Source organism: Lepidochelys kempii, chromosome 10 (genome assembly GCF_965140265.1).
Source record: "Lepidochelys kempii isolate rLepKem1 chromosome 10, rLepKem1.hap2, whole genome shotgun sequence".
Taxonomy (NCBI): domain Eukaryota; kingdom Metazoa; phylum Chordata; order Testudines; family Cheloniidae; genus Lepidochelys; species Lepidochelys kempii.
The window spans coordinates 7,477,348-7,500,001 of record NC_133265.1 but is presented as its reverse complement, the minus strand read 5'-3'; the positions used below and the strand labels follow the sequence as shown (position 1 = coordinate 7,500,001).

Genomic DNA, 22,654 nt, shown 5'->3' with positions numbered 1-22,654 from the left:
GGGTGATTGCGCGCCCAGCGACCCGCCTTACGTTCGCGTCTTCTCTTTCTAGTGGCGAAAGTGGTTCAGGCAAAACGGAAGCCACCAAGCTGGTCCTGCGTTACCTGGCAGCGGTCAATCAGAAACGCAATGTGATGCAGCAGGTATGGTTGCCTTTCCAGGCGCCACGAGTTATGGTGCCGCTTGCTCCTGGAGGGCTGCAGCTGCCGTGTGTGCTGCCATGAGCCACCAATGTGCCCTGAGAGCCGGTAGAATGGCGGGAGGTACCGGAGGTGAGTGGCAGCCTGGCAGGTGCATTTGACCAGGATGTACTGGCCTGCTCCGCCGCACGGCAGGTGCGTCCTCTCAGATGTCTCAGCCTGGCTGGCAGCTTGGCATATGTGTCCCCATGGACAGAATCAGCACATTTTGCAACCCAGCAGGTGCAAGCATTCCCTCAGGAGGTACCTGGGGCATTCAGCATGAGTCAGTTAAAACTGAAGGCTGTTTGGAGCCTCTTCCCATGATGGCTTTCAGGGCCTTATTCCCTGGAGCCATTCGCAGGCACTCATTTTTCCTTGGGACCCACTTGGGGTCTCTCGGCTCCCTCCAAAACCCTCCCTGCCTTGCTCTCCATGGCTAAACTCAGGGATCTCTTGGGACACCAAGCTGTGCTCCTCCTGTCGGAGTAGGGGCCTTCCTCCCCAAATCGCAGCACAGAAGTTCATTCTGCCTGGCAAAGAGAGCATCAGACGGACCCTGTGTGAAAGCCAGAGAAGGGTCTGTCTTCTAGGAAGCCTCATACAGCCCCTCTGCAACAGCAGGAAGGGCAGATGTCGGTCCCATTCTAGGGAGGTAGGTCCCCTTCCCCAGAGGAATCCTGGGTAAACGTACAGTTCTTTGCAGTAGAGTGTGGCTTATTATCCCTCTTCTCACGGCCGTTGTGTTGGTGACCCTAACCTGTTGTTGTTCCTATGCGTCCCTGCTGCACTACCATAGATAGAGGTACAGGGTGTGTGTGTGGGATGCAAAATTTCCACTTACCTAACAGACTGATGCCAAAGTGGCCTGCTGTGTTATCTCTGCTGAGGCTAAATCCTGCGGCTCAGAACTCCCCTAGGAGTCACTGGGGGTTTTTTTGCCTGCAACCTTTAGCCCTGTGTGTGTGTGCGTGGTTTTGCAGTGACTATCTTTCCCTTCGCTCTCCTACTCCCCTTCTCCCCTCCTGTCCTCCTTCAGCCATCAGCAAGGGGGGAGTTACAGCTCCCCTGGCACTCAGCAGACAGGCTAGAAAACCTAAGAAAACCCTCTCGCATTAAAACCATCCCTTGCCCCCAGCCTCGTGTGGGAGCTGTTGCAGAGCAGACAATGACTGTTGCATTTGTGGGCAGGTCACTGTATTCCACTCCTTAAACAGAAAAGGAACTAAAGGAAGCCAAACCCTGGTCTCTCTTCATTGTTCAGCCAAATGTTTAATTTGGAAGCACTATTTTCCTAAGAACACTTCTGGAGGAGAACAGAGGTTTTGCTGTATTTGCCAGTTCTCAGGCCCTGAATGCCAGGGATGGCTCGTGTCAGTCACAACTACTGATGGTGAAAAACATTTCCGAGCAGTGCTGGGTCCACCAATGGGCCAGAGGTGCCAATGCCCAAGGCATCATTTTTCTTTTTTAAAAAATGTAATTATTAATTTAAAATTATTCCCATGGCATCTAAGAGCCCCATTGTGCCTGGTGCTGTAAACAACAAAAAGATTTGTTGGGGGAAAAGTCAACATGGTTTTTGTAAAGGGAAATCACGCCTCACCAATCTACTAGAATTCTTTGAGGGGGTCCAGTGGGTATAGTGTACTTAAGTTTTCAGAAAGCCTTTGACAAGGTCTCTCACCAAAGACTCTTAAGCAAAGTAAGCTGTCATGGGATGAGAATGAAGGTCTTCTCATAGATTGGTAACTGGTTAAAAGATAGGAAACAAAGGATAGGAATAAATGGTCAGTTTTCAGAATGGAGAGAGGTAAATAGTGGTGTCTCCCAAGGGTCTGTACTGGGACCAGTCCTATTCAACATATTCATAAATGATCTGGAAAAAGGGGTAAACAGTGAGGTGGCAAAATTTGCAGATGATACAAAACTACTCAAGATAGTTAAGTCCCAAGCAGACTGCAAAGAGGTACAAAAGGATCTCACAAAACTGGGTGACTGGGCAACAAAATGGCAGATGAAATTTAATGTTGATAAATGCAAAGTAATGCACATTGGAAAACACAATCCCAACTATCCATATAAAATGATGGGGTCTAAATTATCTGTTACCACTCAAGAAAGAGCTCTTGGAGTCATTGTGATAGTTCTCTGAAAACATCCACTCAATGTGCAGCGGTTCAAAAAAGTGAACAGAGTGTTAGGAACCATTAGGAAAGGGATAGATAATAAGACAGAAAATATCATATTGCCTCTATATAAACCCATGGTACGCCCACATCTTGAATACTGCGTGCAGATGTGATCTCCTCATCTCAAAAAAGATATATTGGAATTGGAAAAGGTTCAGGGAAGAGCAACAAAAATGATTAGGGGTATGGAACGGCTGCCATATGAGGAGAGATTAATAAGACTGGGACTTTTCAGCTTGGAAAAGAGACAACTAAGGGGGGTTATGAGAGAGGTCTATAAAATCATGACTGGTGTGGAGAAAGGGAAAAAGGAAGTGTTATTAACCCCTTCACATAAAACAAGAACCAGACGGTCACACAAGGAAATAATAGGCGTCCAGTTTAAAAAGACAAAAGGAAGTACTTCACACGATGCACATTTGTCAGCTGTGAAACTCATTGCCAGGGGATGCTGTGAAGGCCAAAAGTATAAATGGGTTCAAAAAAGAATTAGATAATCTCATGGAGGATGGTTCCATCAATGGCTATTAGCCAAGATGGTCAGAGACACAACCCCATGCTCTGGGTGTCCCTAAACTTCTGGGAGCTGGGACTGGCCAACAGGAGATGGATCACTCGACCGTTGCCCTGTTCTGTTCATTCCTTCTGGAGCACCTGGCACTGGCCACTGTCGGCAGACAGGATATTGGGCTAGCTGGACCACTGGTCTGACCCAGTGTGGCCCGTCTTATGTTCTTATACAAAGGATGGGGAAGGCTTTTATTTCCTGTCCCCAAGAGGAGCAGGCTGCAAGTGGAGGCACCATTTTTATCCTTGGCCCAGGGCAGCCAGGAGGGTTAATCCAACGTGTCTAGCAAGCCTTTCGTTTCTGCTCTATGCCCATCACTGCGGCATCGTGGCGCCCCTGGTTGGACTGTCTCACCCTGACAGGCTCTTGGTGTTTTTTTGTCTGGCTGGGGCAGATCCTCGAAGCGACCCCCCTGCTGGAATCGTTCGGAAATGCCAAAACAGTGAGGAACGACAACTCCAGCAGGTTTGGGAAATTTGTGGAAATCTTTCTGGAGGAGTAAGTAACGATGAGCGTCTGAGTGTCCCTCTAACACCCCACTCTGTGTGTCTGAAAGTGACCCCCAGCCCGAGGGAATTCCGCCCCATGGTCCTGCCTCTGGGCTGCTGACTTGAGAGGCCAATCCAACCCCTGGGAGGTGTTAGATCCTTGTGCTCCTCAACTGTGATTTAATGGTTCCATGCAAAGCACGGGAACCATTCAGCTCCTCGGGCTGGGCGGTTGGCCATTCCAGCCGCAGGCAACTCTTTGGGAAAGGAGAAAGGAGTCTCCCCTGACAGATTGTATTCTTGTCCCTCTTGCGTGTGGGGAGGGGTTGTTTGATTTTAAGGGTCTGCTTTTAAAAAAATCAGGTGTGTGCCATTGCACACCTAATTTGCACCGCCAGTTGTGTGACTGTGAGCACTGCCTAATAGATGTGTAACCGGCTGCACGCACATCCAATTGCTAGAGCTGCATATGCAGTTGCGGTAACTGTGTGCACAACTCAGGCCTCCGCTTCAAATATCAGGCCCTACAAATATTCCCCCTGTTGAGCTCCCCCAGTCCCAACTGACATGGCCTTGTAGCAGGGCTGCCATTCCTCCAGTCTCTGGATACATCTCAGTCTCTCATCCAGATATGTGAATCCGGGGGGGGGGGTGAAGGGCTTCCATGGGGGCTTGGATATAGGACATGGGAGCACCAGCTCCCCAGCAGAAGGCCGGGGCTTCCTCAGTTCATGGCACACACAGAGAAACTAGATAAAAATTTAACTGCTCTTGCTGGAAGGTTGCAACGCAACATGAGTTTATTTCTTAGAATTCAGAACGATAACACACTGTAACCAAAACCAGAGAGTGACAAAGCAGGCTGCTCCCTAAAACAAAGAAGCACAAGTCACCCCACCTTGCTCTTAGGCTGGGTGCTTGCAGATTGCCTGCTGCTCCCAGCCACTTCACAACACAGCCCTCCAGCATGCAAGCAGGACCAGGCACTGCTTTCCCCCTTCCACTCCCCTTCCCACTCTTAAAGTGATAGCTTGCAGTTCCAACCCTGGTCCTCAATACACCACACTCAGCAACTCAAATCCTCCACCCTTCTCGTTGGTCCTCTTGCTTAGCCTGGGAATTGGGCAGCTATCGTGGTTTTCTGACTGCCCATCCATCCACACGGACTTCAGTCATGTTGCTTAATGCACAGCTGGAAGGCACTCAGATACTGTGGTGATGAGGGCAGTGTAAAAACCTTTGCAGAATAGACTAGAGTCCATCTCTCCCCACTGGCAATAAGGAGGAGGTTCTCTTCTAGTTGTCTCTTCTGCATTGGCTTTTAGTGCAGGAGGTTTAATTGCCACCTGTCTGACTCAGTCTGCCAGGCTGCAACAGCCGATCTGTTGTCTCTGATGGCTGCACGTGGTTGGCCCTTTGTTTACCATAGGCGGCAGCAGGCAGGTGGCATTCTCGTGGCTTTCCCCTCGCTCAGCTGTGCTGGGGGTTGCATCATGAGCACCTGGGTAGCAGGATACCCACAGGGCTGAGCTCTGAGGCAGATTCAGCTCAGATTCAAGGAAAAACAAGGGGCAATGATGAGTCCTTGGACCCAGTGGTACTTCAGGGAAGAGATGGGATGAGATGCTGGGCTGGCAGCCCTCGGGGATGGAGTTGAACCGTATTGGAGTAGGCCGTTTCCCACTGAGCAGACAGGCTGGGACCTTGGGCGACATTCACGTTCCTCTGGAGTGCTGAGCAGGAGCCATTGGTTGGCATCGGTTGGGCACCTCCCACACAGCCAGTGTCCTGCGGGCGCAGAGGGCTGGGTGTGGATAGATCCTCGGTCCTTCCTTCGCTCTCTTATGTCTGACGAGATGCCATGCTAAGATTCGCAGCCCCCAGGCGCTAACCTTTGTCTCTCCCAGAGGCTTGATCTGTGGTGCCATAACCTCACAGTACCTTCTTGAGAAATCAAGGATCGTGTTTCAGGTGAGTCCCAGCATTTATTGTGCCACCCCCCGCTGCCATCACCATGTCATGATGTTTCCTTAGTCTCGTCCCTCTTGTTTCATAGGCCAACGACGAAAGGAACTATCACATATTCTATGAGATGCTGGCTGGCCTTCCCGCTCAGCAGAAGCAGCAATTCTGCCTTCAAGATGCAGAAACCTACTATTACCTGAACCAGGTATGGGGCCCACATCCGCCCATGAGCTCAGCAATCAGGCCCACTTAATTTATTATTTCTACTGGTGCAGCACCCAAAAGCCCCACTCAGGATCTGGGACCCATTGTCCAAGGCCCTGTACAAACAGGCAGACGCAGCCCCGCCTCAAACAGCTGACAACCTGCAATTCCAATTCTTTCTGCAGCTGTGACAGCGCCCAGGTCCTTGTGACATTCAGGTTGCTTCGCTCCCCAGATTGGTAAATCCCCACTCCCCGTAAATTTGCGTCCCCTGTCGTGGCTAATTCCTGGGCCTCAGATTGCATGTTCCACAGATATGCTCTGATTGGGACCTTTGCAGGGAGGTAACTGCGAGATTCCTGGCAAGAGTGATGCTGAGGATTTCCGGAGGTTGCTCAGCACCATGGAGATCCTGAACTTCAGCACCGAGGACCAGAACAGCATCTTCCGAATTCTGTCTTCCATCCTCCACCTGGGGAACGTCTACTTTGAAAAATACGAGGTAATCGGCTCCCAGGGGGGAGATGGGAAGGGGACCCAGGGCGCAAAGAGATACTGGTAGCAAGGACTTTAGACGCATGCTGCAAACTAGGGCTTTGATCCCATGTCTGTTGGAGCTAATGCAAAGACTCTGGTTTGGCTTCTATGGAATCTGGACCAGACCCTAAGCCCCTGTGCAGGGAGGAAGCTCTCAAAAGAAAATTGAACCCAAGATTTTAGCTTCTCTCCGTTTTGTGGAATCTGCATCCAGAAAAAATCCCTGGCCCACAGGGGATCCTGGCACCATGGGGCACCCGAACTACAATGCCCAGGAAGGCCTACAGCAGCTTTGGCAGTTCCACGTCGAACCAGCAGACACAAAACGTTTTGATGTTTCAAATCAACACTTCTCTGAACTTGCCATTCTTCAAAGCCAATTGAGATTTCAACATTTTGGATCCATCTGGGACAAAAACCAACGTCAGAATATCAGCCTTTCCCACAGGAGGGACATTCTGATTCTTCCTCCAGCGCTACACAATAATGTTGACAATGGGCCAGATCCTCCGCTAGAGTAAATCAGCGTAGCCCAAGTGAAGTCAGTGCTTCTATGAACACCAGGTCAATGGAACTACACTGATTTACTCCAGCTCAGTATCAGGGCCTATATTCATAATCAGAGATGGACAAGGCCTTCAGTATGAGGTCCCCTAGGTTGTCCCTGGGTACCAGCTGTGCTGGACGCTGGGAAGTTGCCTGCCAATGGGTTGTCTTTGCCTTTCGCAGACAGACTGCCAGGAGGTCGCGTCAGTGGTGAGCGCGAGAGAGATCCGTGCAGTAGCCGAGCTGCTCCAGATCTCGCCAGAGGGGCTGCAGAAGGCCATCACGTTCAAAGTGACGGTAAGGCCCGCGGATTCGAGACGGCTGGTTGGACGGGCAGGTGCTGTGGCTAGAGGGATGAATGGGGGAGGTAGACGGCAGTGAAGACAGTCTCTGCTCTGAGACCCTGCTCACTTCATTGCCCCGCAGGGGACCGGTGTATTTTCAGTATCTGATCTGCCAGCTGGGAACCGCTGCTTTGCTTTTCATGTTTGTGGAACATCCCTGTGGAGTCCTCTGCCCCCCTCATCTCTCTCTCCATTTATACAACATCTAGGTGTGTCTTGGCGTCTCCCACCAATGGACAGTGGCCAGACCTTTGTCCCATCCATTTCTGAAGGACTCAAGAGATGCTCCCTGTGGACAACTGTCCCGCCCTCTAATAGGCCTCACTGACTGTGAAGCTTTCTCTGAATTTTCCTTCGCCGGGTTTCATCTCATCCCTCTTCTCCTGCTCTCCATCTGCCCAGTTCAGAATGGAGCAGTGCATGCTGGGGCTTGTAGTCTCCCGTGGGCTGCACATCTGCATTAAGAGGGGATGGTGGCCCCGTGTTGGCCACACTGTCTTTAAAGGGGATTTCACCTGTTTGTTTGTTTGTTTTTGCCCTTCTCAACAGGAAACGCTGAGGGAGAAGATTTTCACCCCCCTCACTGTAGAAAGTGCCGTTGATGCCAGGTAAAGGGATTCTTTGTTAGGAGATGCCGGGATCTGTCTCTGGCTTGTTAGCATGCCACACATGGGGACTGAGGGATTCAAAATGAGGAAAGGCTGGCAGGCAGTGGCATCTTATCAAAACATGTAATAAACACAGCCAGATGCTGTGGACAGGGTGGCAGGCAAGTCCAGCTGTCCTGCTTTAGGTGGGATTCAGCAGACCAATCTACTTTGTCCCTTCCCTATCTACTTATACCCCCCTCCCCCGCCACAGTAGCTGAGCACTTAGCAATCTTTACCTGTCAGGTAGGGCATGGCTATAGTCCCCATTTAATAGATGGGACATGGAGCCACAGAGAGACTAAGTGACTTGCTCAAGGTTGTACAGGGCACCCGTGGCAGAGCAGGGAATTGAACCCAGGTGTCCCAAGTTCAGGCTAGCGCCCTTACCACTAGGTTTTCCTTCCTCTCTATCCGTTGTTATCCTTCCTTTCCCTTCCCTGTTGTAAGACATGTCAAAAGTCCTACTTCTTCCCATGCCATCCGACCCCGTGGCTAACCGGTGCAAAGGCAGGAAACCTTCCCCCTTGTGACTGACAAAAACCCGGAGAATGCTGAGATCGTGTTTTCAACGTGTGTCTCAGAACTGAGGGCATTTTGAGGCTCTTTGTTCTGCCCAGGACCCACTCTTCTGTTAGAAACTCCCCAGAGCACAACCTGGTTTTACCTGTGCTATATTTTTTCAGCCTTGCAAAATTGCCCTGGAGATTTACCAGCCCAGGCAGACAATTGACGTGCCCTCTTTTTTCTAGGACGATGGGAAAAATGGATCGTGTGTTACCCACTCATCAGGGAGGGCCAGATCCTCAGCTTGTGTAAATCAGGGTCGCTCTCTTGGCTTCAGTGAAGCTGTGGCCATTCACACCCACTGAGGATCTGGCCTGAAGAATTTTACAGTGCCTCCAGGTGGAAATAGACATCCTATGGTTTTGGGTCTGGCCATCTGGTCACTTTCCACTATGCACTGACTATTTTGATCATTTTATTGATGCACGTAACTCAAAATGCTACTGAGAGGCTGGCAGATTTTAGTTGGGTCATGCCCAGGGCAGACTGGGACAGAGGGACTGGGGTGGTGGTGGGAGGGAGCGCTACCAGTCTCCCAAAGCAACTGGGTCTCTGTCTGGCAGCCCTTTCCACATGTTCCTCTGTATCCCAACAGCTGTGCTTGTCTCATCCTTTTCTCAGAGATGCTATTGCCAAGATCCTGTACTCCCTGCTCTTCAGCTGGCTCACGGACAGGGTTAACAAGCTGGTCTACCCTAAAAAGGAGGCTCTTTCCATAGCTATTCTGGATATCTATGGGTTCGAGGTGAGCAAGGCAGAGGCTGCATGTGAGATGTTGGCCCATCCCTGATGTCCCTATAGCATATCAGGAGAATAATAACGTGGGACTAAGTGTAGCCTTAGTGTGTGTATGGGCATCTCCCGCTGAAGGCAACGCGGGTCTCAGGCCAGGCCTGAATCCAGCTCCTCGTGAGCTCAGCAGATGACACCGAAAGCCCTGGTGGGACAAATGTGTTACCATCTCATACTGGCACCAGTGTGACCTACTAGGAAACACAGCGTGACTTACTGGGACCGTGGGACAGAAACAAAAGACATTGTGATTGGAAATGATCACACCATACATTAAATTCTCCTGCCTCCAACTCCCCGCGAGGATTCACAGGAATCCCATCCGGGACCTGAGATTCACCCTCCTGCTTTCTGATGCTGCTGCAAACCCTCCCACTTTCAGTCCCCATGGGCTAGCGACCAGGGCGTTTCACTCACCAATTTTCTAATAACATCTGTGGAGAGAGTTATCAATGGCCTGGGCTCCCCCTTCCCCCTCTATGGAGCCTGGCCAGCATTTCCCTGCATGCTTTGCACTTTGCAGCCGTGCACTCAAAATAGTCCCAACTCAGGGCCAGATCCGCAACTGGTGTAAATCATTGCTGCTCTGTTGGGTCAACAGAGCGACGCTAACATACACCAGCCAAGGATCTGGCCTGTCAGTCATCTTACTGTGAAACGGTGGATGTGTTTAACATGCGTCTGGTTCCGTCCTCATGGGTTGTAATCCAGTACGGGCCTGGGTGACATATGCCTCGTTGTCCTGTAAACATGCCAGCGGCAGAGAATCCGGGAATGGTTTGGAGACTTGGATGGTTTTGCCACCTGGGGCAGGATGTTCACTAAGGTCCAGGGCCAAAGTGCCACTTTCAGTTTTTTCCCTTCCTCAGCAGAGCAAATCCCCCTGAACGGTTTGTCAGGCCCCAGGCACTGGTGTCTCCAGAATCGGGGGTGTTTGTGTGTGTTCCAGTCTTGACCTCACCGCCCAAGCTCTGCTGATCCTCACCCACCACCCCAGCCCACCCTGATCTCTAGATCTGTCTGTTCCTGAGCCCCTGTTCCCGTCCCCCAACAACTCCTCCTCCACCCCCCGCCCCGAACTTCCTATGCATAAGAACACAGGAGGTGCCAGGCGGGATCAGACTATCTAGGTCCGTATCCCCTACCTGTGCAATCCAATTCTTTCCTATGCCAGCCGTGGGCCATCTCACAGCTCTGCCAATGTGGCTTAGTCTCGCTGTGTATCATTATCTGCTGTTCCAGTCCGGCTGTACCAGTGCATCTCAGTCCTGATCCCCCTCTCTCCCCCTCATGGGGCCTCCACCGCTGCTCGTCCCACAGCCCCTCAAACCCTGACCTGCAGCACCCCTTGCTATTCCAGTCCTGAGCCTCTCCTCGAGAGATGCAGCCAGTTGTGACCAATGTTGCCATTTTACATGGTCCTTCTGTGATGAGCACCGATGGGAGCGAGGCTGCGGCCCAGCAAATGCATTTGCAGTTTGGAGAAAAGCCAGGATTAAACTTCTAAGTACAGGGGTAAAAGTCTGCTGTGCTCACTCACTATCCCTTAGCCCTGCTGCGCCTGCTTCCAGGCATGCTTTACATGGGTGTGTATTTTCCACAGGACCTCAGCTTTAACAGCTTCGAGCAGCTATGTATCAATTATGCAAACGAATATCTGCAATTCTTCTTCAACAAGATCGTCTTTAAGGAGGAGCAGGTGAGCTGGGGAAGCTGGGTGGAATCGAGGCAGCGCCTGGCCTGTTCCTGCTACCTGCCAAACCTGCAAGTGAGAGAACAGTCCGGCCCCCCTTTATAACACCTCGGGGAAAGCTACACTGGGTGCTACCATTCCTAGTCCCCAGAGCTTACTTCAAAGCCTGCAGGGCAGGCTCCAGGATTATTTGAAACCCCTCATTCTTTGAAGGCCTTTGGTTGATCCCCGTGCCCCCTGGATAATGGGTGTTCTTCTGGAAAAGGTCGGCCTAGTAAGAACTATGTCAAGGCCAAATAATCGTAATAAAGACCTATAAGCCGGCTGACTAAGCCTGAATCACTGCGGCCTTTTGCTACCCCGTGACCTACTTGCATGCGCTTCCTGCAGGAGGAGTACGTCCGGGAACAGATAGAGTGGAAAGAAATCACCTTCAGCGACAATCAGCCCTGCATCGATCTCATTGCTCAAAAGCCACACGGGATTCTGAGGATCCTGGATGACCAGAGCTCCTTCCCACAGGTAGTGGCGCTGCAGAGGGCTTAGCACTGCCCGCGGCTTATTGGAAAAATGCGGTTCATTTTTAAAAGTGATCACGGCGAGCTAACCAGAGAGGCGAGTGCCATTAGCTCCTGCAGATGCCGTGGTAATGGGGCTGATCCGCCAGTCCCTGGGTTCATTCCCATGCCTTGATCTCTGTAAAGGCAGACAGCCTTATTTATATACTCTGATCCTTGTGTACGTAAGCTTTAGATAGGGATCCTGGAGGCATCCTATGGTCACGCTAAAGACATTGGTTCAAATTCAGAGCTGCTGCTTGCAAAGGTGCAATCCCACTGTCCCCCCACCAGGGATGGAGGTGGCCAACCAGGGCAAATAAACTGGAGCAAGGGCAGGATTGGAGCAAAACTGCCATGAAACAGGAATTCTTTCCTCACCGTGGGTGGATGTGGGCACACCAGGGCCCCCTACTGGATGGAATCAGAGTTGCACAACTGTGTGTCACAGGCCCTATGCTGCTGGATGAGATTCTCCTTTAGCTCGCGTGTTAGGAGGGCCTGGCTTTCAGGCTGTGTCCATACTGAAGCTGGAGATGTAATCTCCCACTCCGGCAGCCATACCTGCGCTAGCTCTGACAGAGCTGGCATGCTAAAAATAGCTGCGGCCACATGGGGGGTGGGACAGGTTAACCTTCCCGAGTACACTCCTGTCTGAAATGCTAGGAATGTACCCGGAGCAGCTAGTCTCTCCCATCGCCCATCCAGCTGTGGCTACACTGTGAATGGTATATCTACTCAAGAAATCACACTCTAGCTCCAATGTGGACATACCCTTTGAGCAGGAAGGTCCACAGTTCAGCGGCTGTGTTGCTGTGGAGTTGTGAGTGGTCGTGGGGACACCTGTGCAGCATGGAGAGGTTCAGGAAGTTCCAGGTGGCCGTAGATTGTCTACAGTGGCTTCTAGCCAGGGATCTCAAAGAGCATTTACAGATGTTAATAAACGACGCCTCCCAAGCCCCCTAAGAAGGAGGGGACACTGAGACGTGTAGCAGTGAGGTGACTTGCCTGAGGTTACACAGTGAGTCAGTGGCAGACCTGGGAACAGATCCCCCAAACACGACTGTCTGACTCAGAGTTCTGTGCTCTAGCCATTCGTCAGTGCTCCTTCCAGCTTGTTGCCCCAAATCCAGGTGAGTTTTACCTGCTTTCAGGTTTCATTCCAAATGTTTGGCCAGCTCTGCCAAGTGCTCCCTGTGATGTAATACTCCCCACATATAGGCCAATGCTGAACATGGTGATGGTGAGGGGAGATATCAGAAGTTCCTTTCTGACCCTTCAGGTTATCAGTTTACATGCCCTGAAGCATGAAAATTTTTTCCACTCCTAAGTTCATATGAATGGCTCCCAGTGTTACCAATGCTCATGTAATCACCCAGCCCTCGATCTGGCTGACTGCTGATGCAGAGCAGTCCACAGGGGCTGGTTAAATAGTGATAAAGGCTGGCTAGAACAGTGAGGCTGCATGCTTGTGGCTGTAGCCTGCAGGCAGTCAGGTTGCCTACTTAACCCCATGCACCCCTATTCCTACTTCCAGGCCACAGACCATACTTTCCTCCAGAAGTGTCATTACCACCATGGCTCCAACGCATTATACTCCAAACCAAAGATGCCTCTCCCAGAGTTCACCATCAAACACTATGCTGGCAAAGTAACCTACCAGGTGAGTGGCTGGAGAATTGGGATTCAGAGTAGGAGCAGTGCTCTGTAGCTGCCAGTCTGGCTCTCTTTCCCACAGCTGTGCCGCGAGTGCTAGATCCTCAGCTGGTGTAAATCACAACTCCAGAGGTGCTCTGCTGGCATACCCCAGCAGAGAATCTGGCCCTTAATTTCTAGATCTTCCATGTCATACCCAATGGGTTTGAGTAACTGGGGAGGGATCTGTTTATTTTTCCAGGTGCACAAGTTCCTGGATAAAAACTATGATCAAGTTCGCCAGGACGTGCTGGACCTTTTTGTCAACAGCAAAACCAAAGTAAGGGCTCACGCTGGCCTCTGACTCTTTGCTGCCATTGCTGGCGGCGCTGGCAGGGAGAGTGGCAGGGAGGGCGCTGGTGATGGATCTGGGGGTTGCCTGATGGTATGGTACAGCAGGATTGCATTTTCTATAAGAGGCAGTGTTGCCTATTAGACAGAGCGGTGGACTGGAGTCAGGAGACCAGGATTCTAGTCCCAGCTCTATCTCTGGCTTATTGGGAATAGACTTCTCTCTGGACCTCAGCGTCCCCAGATGATACTGACCTCCTCTGTAAAGTGCGTCGAGGTCTACAGATGATCAGAGCTAGGTGTGATTGTTACATGTGCTGCCACTCGTGAGACTCCCTTTCCCACTCAGAGCAGTGGCCACAGTGAACATAATTAGCTCCTCCAGTGTTCACAGGGCTGCCATGTGATTTCCCCCCTTGGAACGCTGTCATGCCTCTGGGCAGTATCTGTTATTTGCCTCTAAAGAGCAGCCCGTCTGCTTGCTCTCTGCCGAACAATGTGAATCCTGGCTACCGTGGCAGAATCATGGAAATCGGAACTAGAGAAGGCCTCTGATGTCACCTCCTTCTTCCCCGGGGCTTGGGGCAGGATCGGTCCCTCTCATAGGTTTCCCAGGGATTTGTCCAGCCGCTGAAGTCCATTCAAGAAGCTTCTTGGATGTGAGTGGAATTGGAACTAGAGAGGTCTGTGGGTAACCCAGAACACGGAGACACCTGCCAACCTTACGGGCTCTTGTTAATCCACCTGGCAAGTTGGCCAGCGTGGTTTGTAAATGTACCGCCTTCCCCCAAGAAGGCGCTCCTGGGCGGGGTGTAACAGACAAGGCCACTCCAGGATTTTGGAGAATACTCACATGCAGATGCTAGAGGCAAGCACTTTGACAGCCACTGAACTCCACTCATTCCCGATTTACTTGCCCTGTCTCACTCCAGCTAACTCGGCCGATAGCACTTTGCTCTTCCCTAGCGCCTTTGGTCTGAGTATCTCAGACAGATCGCGTGACAAAAACCAGATAAGCTTCCCAGCATTCCATGAGGACACAGTACGGGTGATCCCATTTTGTAGGTGGGGAAATGGAGGCACAGAGCAGGGAGGTGACTTTCCCAGGATCACACAGTAAGTCAGTGACAGGGCTGGGAAAAGAACCCAAGAGTCCTGACTCCCATTCCTGTGCTTTAAGTTTTGAACCCTCTGAGGATACACTGTGCACATAACGAACAATAATAATCCCTAACTCTTATCATCGGTAAATCTCAAAGAGCTTCACAGAGGAGGTCAGTATCATTACGCCCATTGTACAGATGAGGAAACTGAGGCCCAGAATGGGGCAGTGACTTGCCTGGGGTCACCCAGCAGGCATTGGCAGAGCTGGGAATAGAACCAGGTCTCCTGAATCCCAATCTAGTGCTTTATCCACTAGGCAACACTACAGAAGACATCTCAACAGAGCCTTATTCCTTCCTGCTTTTTAACTGTGCCCCTCCCTTCCAAGGTGGTGGCCAACCTCTTCTTCGGCCATGCCCAGTTGGTGGCCCAGCAGAGGACCATGATGGGGAAGAACAGCACCGTCACCCGGCGGTATAAAGCACCTACGGTGGCAGCTAAGTTCCAGCAGTCACTCCTGGACCTGGTGGAGAAGATGGAGAGGTGAGTGAGCAGAGAGCTTAAAGAAACAGGGATTCAGAAAAGTGCCTATTCAGAGTGGGGAGGAAATGGGCTGGTGGGAAAGATCTGGCAGCTCCTCATCATTCCACATTCCGGAGTGGGGTATAGACCGGCCCAGAGAGTCGTCCCGCAGAGTCCTGGTCTGGAACATGGAGGGAAGGGATCTTTCCAGGACATTGTAACAACATAGTTGCAATACACTGGTCTCCAGAGCCAGAAGCTAGGACTCTCATGGGGCCCAGGGGAGTTAGGTGCCTTGGAAAGTCCCTGCCGGCGTGGCTGACGTGCCTGGAATGCTCTGTGGTGAAGACAGCTGGTCAGTACTCGGCTTGGTTTCACGGTCACCGTGTGCAGCAGAGACCTCCCAGCACTCCCTGGGAAGCCCTGTGGCCTACAAGCTTGTGGGTTCCTTGGTCTCGGCTCCCCCAGCGGATAATCCTGTCTCTCTCTCCGATTCAGGTGCAACCCGTTCTTCGTCCGCTGCCTCAAACCCAACAACAAGAAGGTAAGAACACGCCATGCGGCTGGTGGGGTGGTGGTGGGGAGGCCGGATGCAGGGTTAGCAGTGCCAAGGGTATGTCTCATTGACATAACCCCGGAGGGGAGTTCCCCCTTCTCTCCCTGTTTCTATTAGTCCTGGGCACAATGGAAATGGTGGGCTGGGGAATGGGCTGTATGGAGAGGGGCTAGGTGTCCCAAGAGGTCTTGTACCTGTGCTGAGCAATGGCTGTGCCCCTGACGTCAGCTGGAGCTGTGGGTGCCCAGCAGCACCTCTGAACATCACGTCTTACCAAGGCACCCACAAAGGGAGCCCACTTTTAAAAACGGGGGCCAAAGTGACATGCCCAAGGCCACCCTGTGAGCCGGTGGCGGGGCCAGGAATGGAAGCTGCAGTTCCTGATTCTCAACCCTGGGCATTACTCACTAGATCTGGCTTCTTCTTAGCATAGGGAGTAAGGCATGGGTGTCCTATATGGGCACTGTGATAAGTGTGCCCAACCCTGGCTGGGGTCACAGTGGGTGCTGTAAAGGGAGGGGGCTGCTGGTAGCCCAGTGCCTTTCAGTTCTGTGCCACGCGGCCTGCAGTGCACCGGGCAAGTCTCCAGTTATGGCTTCACACTGTTCCCCAGCCTGGATCCTATCGCTCTAAAGGCTGTTTGGTGAGATGTCTGGCCTGCAGCTGCCTCATTGAACAAAGGGAGACAATGCACCGAGACTGGACCTCACCCATTGTCTCGGCTTGTTTGCTCTCGAGCAAACACACCTCCTGCTTTTTACCCACTCCCTTTCCTGGTTACCCTCCCAGCTTCCTTTGAGAGAAGAACCAGCTGCTGGGCCAGAGAGACAATAACGCACTGCACTGATGTCTGTCTCTGGCCTCACGCAATATGTGTCCCAACTATCCTCGGCTGGGTGGAATCTCAGGCCTGCTTAAGTGTGTGTGATCACATCGCCCTCTAGAGGCTGAAACTGTGAGAGACTATAAGCCAGGGGTTCTCAAACTGGGGGTCGGGACCCCTCAGGGGGTCGTGAGGTTATTACATGGGGGGTTGTGAGCTGTTAGCCTCCACCTCAAACCCCGCTTTACCTCCAGCATTTATAATGGTGTTAAGTATATAAAAAAACTGTTTTTAATTTATAAGGGGGGGTCGCACTCAGAGGCTTGCTATGTGAAAGGGGTCACCAGTACAAAAGTTTGAGAATCACTGCTATAAGCCTTACTATCACCACACAGACTGCGCATTCGGCCACTTAAGACACATCCGGCCTGGGAGACAGCAACCACTTTATTCCTGGAATAGCATTTGTCACAACCGAGCAGATATAAGCTCTTTGCAAACATGCTGCTTGACACTTTATCACAAAGAGTGGGGTGAAAAAGCTCTGTCCAGAGAGGAGAATCCCCTTGGAGATCAGGCTTTAGTTGCCGGTAGCAGGAGGTTTGCAAGCAGATGAACTGCACAAAAGCATTTCAGTAACATCAGGAAATGCGATGCTTTAGCCATGCTGTCTCATATGCAAGAGATTCCTCCTCCTCATTGCCGCCTTCTCCATTTCTTCCTCTCTCTTCTCCCCCAGAGCTCTCCCGAACCAGTGACACTCCCCGCACCTAGACCCCGATTCAGCAAAGCTCTTAAGTAAATGTGGAGCTTTAGGTCCCACTGAAGTCAGTGGCCTGAACTTGAGCATGTGTCTGAGTGCTTGGCTGAATCGAAGCTCCAAGGCCGAGGATGCTGCATTGCCCCTACACAGCCACCAGCCCTGTCTTCCTCACTCTTGCTTCACTTGGCTCGAACGGGCAATTAAAGCCAGGCTGTAACGACCCCCCTCCCACCTTTCCTTTTGCTCAGGAGCCAGCTGTCTTCGAGGCAGACATTGTCAGCAGCCAGCTCCGGTACTCTGGAATCCTAGAGACCATCCGTATCCGCAAAGAGGGCTTCCCGGTTCGCATCCCCTTCCAGATCTTCATCGACAGGTGCTGCTGCCTGGAGTTGCGGATTCCAGACTGAGAAGCTTTGGGATGGGAGTGGGAAGGGGCATTTCCCAAGAGGGAGCTCGAGCAGACAGTGGGAGTGGTAGGGAGGGAGGGCAAGGTAGATTCCTCATCACTCGAATCAGTTGTAAAGGGGCTGGTCCCCCACACAGGGGGAACACACTGTAGGGAGCAATCCAGTACCGCCCCCCACAGGCGGCTCCTATCAGGTCTCTTCCCTCTCTAATTTAAATGAGTACTGGGGATCGTGTCTCCCGAATTTCTGTTCTGGGCCCCGTTCTTGGCTCTGATGTGGGTGGAATTACTCAAGAGGGTTTGACTTGACTTGAGTCTGGATCTCATGCCTTAACTGTGCTCCCGGGGCCCTACAGGTACAGGTGCCTCTTAGATATCCGGCCTGGCATCACCCCAGATGGCGTGAGCTGTGTAGAGGTGCTGAAGAAGCTGTGTGCTGTGAGTCCCACCATGTACTGCATTGGAGTCAGCAAGGTACGGTTGTTGCCTTCCCCTTTGACCATGGCCAAGAATCTCTGCGTAGCCTGGACAGGGGAAGGGAAATCAAGGGCAAGATGCTGTATGGATTCTGCCTATGGTGAGGGCTTATGGCTGGCTGGATGATGTCTCAGCCTGGGGAAACCCTGCACCATTTGTATCCTGTGGGCCACAGGATTTGTTTGCAGGGACTGGCAGGGGAAGCTACCTCTGGAGGTTCCCCTGCATGAACCAGCCGCTCCAGGGAGGGCAGAGAAGGGCCTGGGCGGCCGGGCAACATTTGTCAAGGTTTGTGGACTGTTAGGGAGACTGGATCAACGTCTGCAAACAGAGCGGAATCCCAAACCATAACGATGGGCCTGAGGTCACATTTTCAGTTGTGCCCACGCAGCGTGCACGTGCAGCCATGCCCACGGAACGGCGTGCCCAGCTTGCACGTGGAACTGCACTTGTGAATCAAGTAACGGCACTCACGAGTGGCCCCTGGTGTGCAGAGTGGGTTCTCTGCATGAACGCTTACCTGCTCGCATGTGCAATCGTGGCGACTCCGTGCACACCATTGCACACGCACTTTTCACACGTGCACGATATAGGAAAATTAAATCCTAACCCTACCATTATTTCCTGGGGCTGCCCTGTCTGTCTGTCTGTGTCCATCTGTTGTCTTGAGTCTTTGGCTTAGATTGAAAGCTCTTTGGGGCAGGGGCTGTGTATGGTTCTGTGTTGGTACAGTGGGGTCTTGGTCTCTGACTGGAGCTCCTGCATGCTACCACCATACAAATAATAATAATGCTAATTATAATAATAATCAAGCCCAGATTGTGCAACACTTGTTTGTATGAATCCCATCAGTTCATGCCTGCCAAAGGCCTCCTGGAAGAAGGGTGCTGAACCACTCCAGAAGTCAGTATCGCCAACCCCAGAAGTTCAAAAATCATGAATCAGACCCCCAACTATCATGTGATTGGCCCCAGTATTATGAGATTTTAAAAATATATTATGTTTTTGATTTGGCTTTGATTTTTGAATTCCCCATGTGTGTAGGGCAGTTATAGTGTGTAATCGCCCCCTGTCCTGCCAAGGTGCGTGTGGGGCAGTTACTGTGTGATCTCCTGCTGCCCCCCACACTCTCCCCACAGGGGTGTGTGGGACAATTAGTGTAGCCAATAAGATGGTTCTGGCCTTGCTGCAGAAGCTCTTGCTGTTGCTTGATGGTGCAGAGCTTTCAGCTTCTCTCCACCCCCCAAATTCTAATTAATGAATTATCTGTCCCTCCCCCAGCCCCACATCAGCTTTACCCCCACAACCCACAGCCTCATTTGCAGTTGCAGGGACTCCTTACTGCCCTGCTTACCAGCCTTGGTGTAGCAAGGATTGAGAGGGACAGGGGGGAAGAGCAGGGAGCAAACTGAGCCCGTGCTCACAGGAGGGAGGGGCAGGAGGAAGTGAAAAGAACCCAGCAGCTCATCCCTACCCAAAAACTCCTCTTGGCTCATGGGCCAGAGCAAAGGGGGAGTTCTGCCTGCATCTGTGGGGGCTGTGATTGGCTGCCCATCCCCAGGAGGCAGGGCAGTGGGGAAGGCAGCCAATCAGGGGATGTCCCCCCACCCCAGGCAGGGCTGAAATTGGCAAGAGAGTGGGAGCATCTCATGTCATCGCCAGACATGCTCCAGTCCTGGCCGAAATCCTTGTGTGGAAACGGCGTGAGCTGGAGGCACCGCGAGTGAGCGGTCATTGCAGGCGTTCATTATTCCTTGTCTTTTGGAAGCAGCCAGAGGGCTCAGTGGGCCTCAGGGCCCCATTGTGCTGTGAGCTGAACAAAGCAGCGGGCTCCCCGCTCCCCAGATCATTCAGACATTACACAGACCAAATCTTCTGCCGTCTCCAGCGCTGGGCCGGGGTGAGGTGGGGGAGTTATGGTCTCTGCTGCCCCCACGGTGGTCAGGGAATCCCCAGACATTCCCCTGTTTCAGGTGGGTTTCCTGTGGGAGCCATTTGCTATGGCTGAGCCGATGTCAAAGCCCAGAGACTGCAGGGGTCTGTTGTGTGCAGTGCTTTTTTTTAGAGTGTCTGCATGTCTCTGGGGATTTAGTCCCTGGATCTTTGTCCCCATGTCATAGAGCACTGCCCAAAGCATGATCTAGTCCCCTAGAAACACTCTGCCTGCTGGGCCTGGTGGTTTATCCCCGACTGGTGCTAGGGCCCGTAACATTGGCATGTGATGCTCTGTCGGCTCTGATCACGATGGGAAAATTCAGACGTGCCCTTCACCGTAGTGCCCACGGCCTCTTTGATAGCCAGACCTGTTGGGAGTTGGAAACAGACGTTGTCATAGCGAGAGTGATTACAGCTGGCATTAAAGGGACACTGGCTGGAAGTGGGCATGGCTGCCGTCCTGCATGGTGACGGTACTCTTGGCCTGATACAGCCCTGAAAATCCTGCTGCCAAACTGGCCCCCTGGAGCCCTGATTACATGAGGTGGGGGTCAGAGCTTGGGCCCCCAAGCTGCTGCAGGGGATGCTCGTGGCTGGGGTTGCACCCTCTCTCCCATGCCTGGGCCACGTCAATGACCAGCTCTCCTCGCTCGCAGGGAGGGTCACTGGTGGGCAAAGCTTTCGGAGGCGAGGGGAGTCCTTGATGCACCAAGGAGAACCCTAGCTGGGTGACCTCAGCTAAGCACAGCCAGGGAGCTGGGCTTGCTGGGATCATGGGTGGGGGGGTCCATTAGGTCACACTCTCCTCCCCCACCAGCCCCGCTCACGAGCTGCCACGGGATGGAAACTGACGAGCACCCCCCCTGGCCCAAACACCTGCGTCTTTGGATGCCCTGGGCCACGACTGTGGTGCCCTGCCTTACAGCCATCAACCCCTTGGCGTCCGGACTCGGGTTGCCCTGCTGTGCAGCCCTCAGCAGAGTGGGATAATGAGATGTCCTGTGGCCATCTGCATGCAGCTCACGCGGGGCAGAGGCTTAAGCCAAACCCTTCCCAACCCTACTTTGCTACTTCTCATAGAGCCTGCCCCAGACCCCACTGAAATCAAGAAGAGTCTTTCCATTCCCTCCCACAAGCGCTGGGCCAGGCCCCTGGCACTGGGAGCAGAGGTCCCATGGAGGTCAGTGGGAGCGGCTGGAGCCTGGGGCAGAAGCAGGAGCAGGCCCCAGCCTGGCTGGCGTCTGTTGGGTGAGCAGGTCAGAAGCTGCCCCCCCGCAGGGGTGGGTGCTGATGCCTTTTCTCTCTCTCCCTGCTGCCAGCTGTTCATGAAGGAACACCTGTACCAGCTGCTGGAGAGCAAGCGGGACCGTGCCCTGCACCTGGCAGCGCTCACCCTGCAGCGTTGTGCCCGCACCTTCTTCATCAAGAGACGCTTCCGCTCACTGCGCCGCAAGATCATCCTCCTCCAAAGCCAGTCCCGGGGCTACCTGGCCAGGTGCTGGGGGGTGGGGCACCGCCGGGGTGCCGCTCTGCCCTGCCGCGGAGGGGCCCAGCCAGCCTCTCACTCTCCTGCTTGGGAAGGGCCGCGGGGACGAGCTACTGGGGGACCAAAGCCCACACCAAGGCCCCAAGCCCTTCGGGGCGCCCCTGGGCTGAGTTTCGAGTGGCCCTGCGCTGAGCTTTGGGATCAGGCGGGATCCAGGCAAAACCAAACCGTTTCAATGGGCGGAGCATAGACTATTAGAGACATGTTCGAAACACGGGGGGGGGGGAGAGGGGGGGAGAATCTGCCCCCACTGCACTGGTGTCAAGGCCTATGGAGCAGGCACGACCTTTCACCCCACGGCAACCCCCGCCCCCCAAAGGACCTGATCCAAAGGCCATTGGCAAGACTCCCATCAACATCAGTGGGGTTTGGCTCGGGCCCCCAGCTTCCGTGTTACATGTATGTAGAATCCTTGGGTAGAGTCCAAACCAGCGGGGCACCTGCAAGCGAGCCGTGCTGCCGACTGTCATTGGAGGATGGGCTGAAAATCTCTGTTCTCTCCCTCACCATTCCAGCTAGAAGTTGCGGAGGGGAGGACGGGGAGCTGGACTGGGAGCATCCGGCAGCAAACGGGGGACAGGCTGATTCGGTGCCATAGGAGCACTCTGGTGTCACGCACCTATGGCCAGTGCTGGTCAGGCAGAGCCCAGAGTCCCTTCCCTGTGCATGACTTCCCACCTTCCCGAAGCTGAGCTATTTGTTCCTGTTATTTGGGCAGTGCCAGGGGCCTTCCCCCTGGGCTGGGATCTGGGTACGGGGCCCGGCGTAGAGACTTCCACCTCCTCCACTAACCACGGGGTTGCTGTCCCCTGCAGGCAGAGGTACAAGAGGCTGAGGAAGAGTCTGATCAAGTTCAGGTCCCTGGTGCACATGTACGTGAATCGCAGGAGGTACCTCAAGGTGAGAGCAAGCGGCTGGCGCGGCGGAATGGCCCGGGGGGGCGATGGGAGGGAAGGGGGTCATGCGATGTGCCACGGGCCTGTATCTCAGGGAGCTCCGTCGGTCAGGACTAAGGGGCAACAGCAGAACTGTGGGGGGCTCAGGGGTGGAATAGCAGGTCGGGATGGAGGGGCACTGGCAGAAGCTTGCACTGTCTGTCCTTGTCTCTAGCTTTTGCTGTAGCACCAAATTCACCCAGAAAATCCAGAGTGTATTTAGGGGTAGGGGTGTCATTACCAGTCGCTCAGGCAGAAGTGAGGACGTAAGAACAGCCAGGCTGGGTCAGACCAATGGTCCGTCTGGGCCCGGATCCTGTCT

The 22,654-nt window shown here is 53.0% G+C and overlaps 1 protein-coding gene across 1 annotated transcript in view; it reads left to right on the top strand.

Moving 5' to 3' along the window:
• Positions 1–22,654, top strand: part of MYO15A (myosin XVA) — a 91,299-nt gene that overhangs the window by 10,491 nt on the left and 58,154 nt on the right. Inside the window, exons 10-28 of the mRNA XM_073361518.1 lie at positions 53–143; positions 979–984; positions 3,334–3,437; positions 5,335–5,398; positions 5,484–5,597; positions 5,937–6,098; positions 6,863–6,976; positions 7,573–7,631; positions 8,859–8,982; positions 10,633–10,728; positions 11,113–11,244; positions 12,817–12,942; positions 13,177–13,254; positions 14,758–14,912; positions 15,390–15,435; positions 17,282–17,406; positions 17,796–17,913; positions 21,171–21,346; positions 22,213–22,303. Coding sequence (XP_073217619.1) covers positions 53–143; positions 979–984; positions 3,334–3,437; positions 5,335–5,398; positions 5,484–5,597; positions 5,937–6,098; positions 6,863–6,976; positions 7,573–7,631; positions 8,859–8,982; positions 10,633–10,728; positions 11,113–11,244; positions 12,817–12,942; positions 13,177–13,254; positions 14,758–14,912; positions 15,390–15,435; positions 17,282–17,406; positions 17,796–17,913; positions 21,171–21,346; positions 22,213–22,303 — 1,981 coding nt within the window. The remainder of the gene's footprint in view (positions 1–52; positions 144–978; positions 985–3,333; positions 3,438–5,334; positions 5,399–5,483; positions 5,598–5,936; positions 6,099–6,862; positions 6,977–7,572; positions 7,632–8,858; positions 8,983–10,632; positions 10,729–11,112; positions 11,245–12,816; positions 12,943–13,176; positions 13,255–14,757; positions 14,913–15,389; positions 15,436–17,281; positions 17,407–17,795; positions 17,914–21,170; positions 21,347–22,212; positions 22,304–22,654) is intronic.